The sequence below is a fragment of the Echinops telfairi genome, unplaced genomic scaffold (genome assembly GCF_000313985.2).
Source record: "Echinops telfairi isolate 266 unplaced genomic scaffold, ASM31398v2 ScPeMD7_7458;HRSCAF=8496, whole genome shotgun sequence".
Taxonomy (NCBI): domain Eukaryota; kingdom Metazoa; phylum Chordata; class Mammalia; order Afrosoricida; family Tenrecidae; genus Echinops; species Echinops telfairi.
This window is the reverse complement of record NW_022111358.1, coordinates 29352243-29356848: the sequence shown is the minus strand read 5'-3', so window position 1 is coordinate 29356848 and position 4606 is coordinate 29352243. Positions and strand designations below refer to the sequence as shown.

At 59.2% G+C, this 4606-nt stretch overlaps 1 protein-coding gene across 1 annotated transcript in view; it reads left to right on the top strand.

The window, feature by feature from the left end:
- LOC105979032 (junction plakoglobin) overlaps positions 1-4606 on the top strand; it is a 24935-nt gene that overhangs the window by 17970 nt on the left and 2359 nt on the right. Inside the window, exons 7-9 of the mRNA XM_013005798.2 lie at positions 2546-2701; positions 2937-3056; positions 4516-4602. Of these exons, the coding sequence (XP_012861252.1) occupies positions 2546-2701; positions 2937-3056; positions 4516-4602 (363 nt within the window). The remainder of the gene's footprint in view (positions 1-2545; positions 2702-2936; positions 3057-4515; positions 4603-4606) is intronic.

Sequence of the window (4606 nt, the reverse complement as noted above, 5' to 3'; positions counted from 1 at the left end):
ACCGCCATGGAGGCCACTCAGACCCCAGAGAAGCGGTTCTCAACCTGTGGATCTCGACCCCTTTGAGGGTCGAACAACCCTTTCACAGGGGTCACTCAATTCATAACAGTAGCAAAATGACAGTGATGAAGTAGCAACGAAAACAAGGAACTGTATTCTAGGGTCTCGGCATGAGGAAGGTGAGAACCGCTGCCCTGGAGGGGACAGGGGAGAGCTGCCCTGGGGGGTGGGGGGATGGGCAAGGCTGACATCTTTATAGCAGCAGACCTCAGGGCCTTTCCCCGGCTGGCGGGTTCGAACCGCCCACCTTTCCTTCAGCAGCTCCATGTTTAGCCGCTGCCTTCCTGGGGCTCCTGGCTGAAACAAAACCAAACAGAACCCAAGCCCACTGCCTTCGGTCCCCACTCATGGCGGCTCCAGGCAGGGTTCCCAGCCTGTCAGCCTCTGTGAGAGCAGAACCCTCCCCTTTCTGCCACAGCTCGGCTGGTGGCGTGGAACTGCCCACCTTGGGGTGAGCAGCCGTGACCCGCTGCCAGGCAGTGCTCCGGGCTTCAATGATCAAACCAACCTCACTGCCGGGTAGAACTGCTCCGCGAGCCCCGGAGGCTGTAATGCTTGGCGGGAGTAGAAAGCTCTTGTCTCCTCCCGCGGAGCACCTGGCGGTTTCCAACTGCCCCTCGACCTGCGAACCCCTGCCAGGCAGGGCTCCTGGCTCCAGCAGAAGGGCCCCTGCGATATAGGGGCTCCAAGGGTGGGAAATCGATTTCATCTGGAAATAGCATAGATCTGACTGGCTCCGCCCAGAGACCTAGACTCCTCCTGCAGCCTGTAGCTCCGCCTTCTCCGAGGATAGGCATCCCTCTCAGGACCCACCCCGTCCCTGCCCCCAGGTGACTTTGTTGGTCCAGGAAGCACGCTTCTTGTGCCCTCACCTGAGTGGTTAAACCGCCTCACTGCCCCCACAGGTGGTTTCTCACCCCAGAGACGCGGGGAGAAATGTAGAAGGCCAAAAGGGGGAGACAACACCCAGGCTCCCATCCCGAATGTGGGCCTTTAGTCCCGTGCAGAGGCAGCAAGGCCCGGAAACAAGATTGGCAGCCAGGCGTCCACCAACATTCAGGCTCCAAAGCAGAGCACAGATTCTGGGAGAAGGGACATCTCCAGAGAGGGAGGGGGAGGGGAGGGGAAGGGGGGTGTGTAGCCTTCTTAGGAGGCTGCTGGGGGCTGGGCAGGGCACAGCAGAGAGTGAGCCTGCTGTTGCATAGGCTCAAGGGACAGGGTTGTAAGGGACCAGGGGAGAGAAAGACGGTGTGAGAGTGTGTGTGTGTGTGTCTGTCGATGTGTAGGAGCAAGGATGAGAACCCACAGCCGGAGGGATGCCGGTGCCCTAGCAGCAGAAACAACTGTAGGCAAAGGGTCTCGTGGGGATGCGAGGCCCTATGGACAGTTCAGACAGGGAGGACTTTGGTCATTCTCATCCACTGCGTAAAACATGGGCCCTCTTTGGCACTTGCTCCCAGCTGCCTCCAGGGGTTCGAGAGGGTTATGTGAAGAAAGGGGCTGCTGACTGCACATCAGGAAAGCTGAGTTTGCCCCCCCCCACGCCCACAGCTAAGTGACCCCTGACCTTGGCGCGTCATCTGCCCTGTGCTGGCATTAGCAGCTGTCGTCTGCAGACGTTTCAGACGTGCCCTCCTGCCTTCCTGTGGGGAAGCCCGTTGAGCTCTGAGACTCCAGAGCCGAGGGGCCCTGGGATGCTAGAGAGAGAGCTCCTGGAAGCTAGGGCCGATGGGAAGGAGACCTCTCCCCAGAACTGCCCTGATGGAGGTTGGTCACCGCCGGAGCAGGGGACCCATATCCGGGCAACCAGAGCGGAGGGTTCCTGGTGCTCAGGGTTGAGGAACTGGCTGAGTGTCTGCGGGGGTGAAGAGAGGGAGCAGGGCGGAGGGTCGGCGGCACTTGGGGTGAAGGTGAGTTCTGCCGGCGTCACTTTAGCAGGGGCCGTTAGGGTTTGAGCTGGAGAAAGACAGGGCCTTGTCCCGGAAAGGGTTACAGTCTCAAAAAACCTCGGGCAATTCTCTCCTGTCCTGTACGGTCACCATGAGTCAGATCCAGCGCGATGGCAGTGAGTGTCTTAGACGGTCCCTGGATGGCACACACAGCGCACGCTTGACCATTAACCTAAAGGTGGGTGGTTCAAACCCACCCAGGGGTGCTGTGGAAACAAGGCCCGACCCTCTACGTCGGTTGACCACAGCCAGGCATACTCGACGGAGTCGGTGTACTCTGTAAGACCTGGAATTGTCAGGCCTCAGAACGAACTGGGTGGCCTCGGCTTTGGTGGTGTTTCGTGGGGTCCTAGTAGAGCTGGACGTGGGACCCACACATCCTACGGAAGGAAGGGCTTGAGCTGGGGTGGGGGAGCCTCACTCTCGAGCCCTGGTGGGGAGAAGAGGCAGTGGAGGCAGGCAGTCACTAATGCTGGCCCTCTGGGATCTTGACAGTGCCCCAGCAAGGCCCCTGACCATTGCCCTTTCTTTGCTAGGCAACCATCGGCCTGATCAGGAACCTGGCCCTCTGCCCAGCCAACCATGCCCCACTGCAGGAGGCAGCGGTCATCCCTCGTCTTGTCCAGCTGTTGGTCAAAGCCCACCAGGATGCCCAGCGCCATGTGGCTGCAGGCACACAGCAGCCCTACACGGTAAGGGATGGGTGGTCTTCGTAGCAGCTGTCCCTCGTGCGAAAGTGGAGGAGCGTGCACATGACTGTGTGTGTGCGCGCATGGATGAGTGTGTATGTGTAACCTGGTGTGCATTACATGTGTGCATGGGAGGCACAGAGGGGGTTGCAGCAGATGTCTACTCTGAGGACCGGTGGGGCTGGTCAGGGTGGCCCGGGAAGCTGGAGGCCATGCCCGGGTATCTTCTCGGCTGCAGGACGGCGTGAGGATGGAGGAGATTGTAGAGGGCTGCACTGGTGCGCTGCACATTCTGGCCCGGGACCCCATGAACCGCATGGAGATCTTCCGACTCAATACCATCCCCCTGTTTGTGCAGGTGAGTTGGGACAGGTGGGGAGGAGAGGTGGTCTCTCCAACCCCCAATGAGGGGAGAAGACCGGGAGTCAGGATCTCTGAGGGACAAAGGAGTAGGGGGGCCAGTGGCCACCGTAGGAGAGACCCCTCAGCCACCCCCTGGATGAAAATGGCTTTGCAGACCCCCGGGAAAGAGAAGGACCAGAGAAGACCAGATTGAGCCTCAATCACATGAGCATGGAAACCACCTGTACACCCCACAAACAACCTGACAAACACGCAGAGGTCAACCGCCACCTGGGAACATGTATGTGCAAGAGTCACAAGAGGCTTGGGCTTCCGTGTTGCAACCAGTTGTTAGGCAGTAAAAGCAGCACACTGTTCCCAGGTGGCTCATAAGCCCAGCCCCAGGGCTTAAAGACATGAAGCTCCCCCATCTCCATGGAGAGCCGGTTTTCCTCTATCAAATTGGCAATGGAAAAGCAGAGCGTGAGTGGCCTGGGCTGGCGAGCTAACTGAGTGAGCCAGCATTAGAATGATTTCAGAGTCAGGTGACAGGATCTTGTAGTTTGACTCTACCCTGGGAACTTGTTTCATTAGTCATCTAGAGAGACCAATCCAGTGACACATCTGTGTAGAAGAAAGGACTTCCTATCAGGAGGGCATCCCGGCCCTGTCCGACTCTAGTCCGTTAGTCTGATGGTAGTCTGTAGGTCCCTCTTCAGATTTACAGCCTGATTGACAGGTTGGCATCCACCCCCTGCACTTGCATTAAAATCCAAGTTGACATAAAATCATTTAAGGACCGCACAAGCCTCCCACGTTGGCCGGGGATCCATCGGGAGACAGTTGTGCAGTCTGAGCAGACCCGTGCAGGGGTCACACCCTCGGCCCACGTCAGTCCAGCCTGGGACTCTCCCGAGAGTGCCGAGTGTGGGCAAAGGTTTGCACTTGGCGCTGACCACCACCACCTTCCTGACCTTCACTGAGGACAGACCAAAGAGCCAGCGAGGGCAAGGAAGGGTTGACATCGCATCGGGTGGCCGCTTCCCGTGAAGTTGAAGACGAGGTTTTTGTTTGTGTCATGAAATCTCTCCTTGAAGTGCTCATTTTCCGTTCCCTTGCTGGGTGCCAGAGCCCCCACCCCCACCCCCACCCCCACCCATGGGTGACCAGTGGGTGTTTTCGTTCTTGTCCTTGTCGTCATTGCTGTGCGGTTTCGACGGTGCCAGGTGAGGGAGGCAGGCATCAGCATGCTAGGTGTGTCCAGTGGAGGAGAGTCGGGACAGTGGCCGCACACGCTCTCTCATAAAGTCGCAATGGGAAGGCGTCCACTCAGGGGCAGGCTGCGGCCCGGTGCGCACCGCTGTCTCCCTGTCCGTGTTCCCCGCTGCCCACACTGCCCGGTGGGAGCCCGTGCCCCCACCCCCACCCCAGCAGAAGGCAGGAGTGGGCTAAATGTCTCCGCGTCCGGCCCGCAGCTCCTGTACAACTCCGTGGAGAACATCCAGCGTGTGGCTGCAGGCGTCCTGTGTGAGCTGGCCCAGGACAAGGAGGCGGCCGATGCCGTCG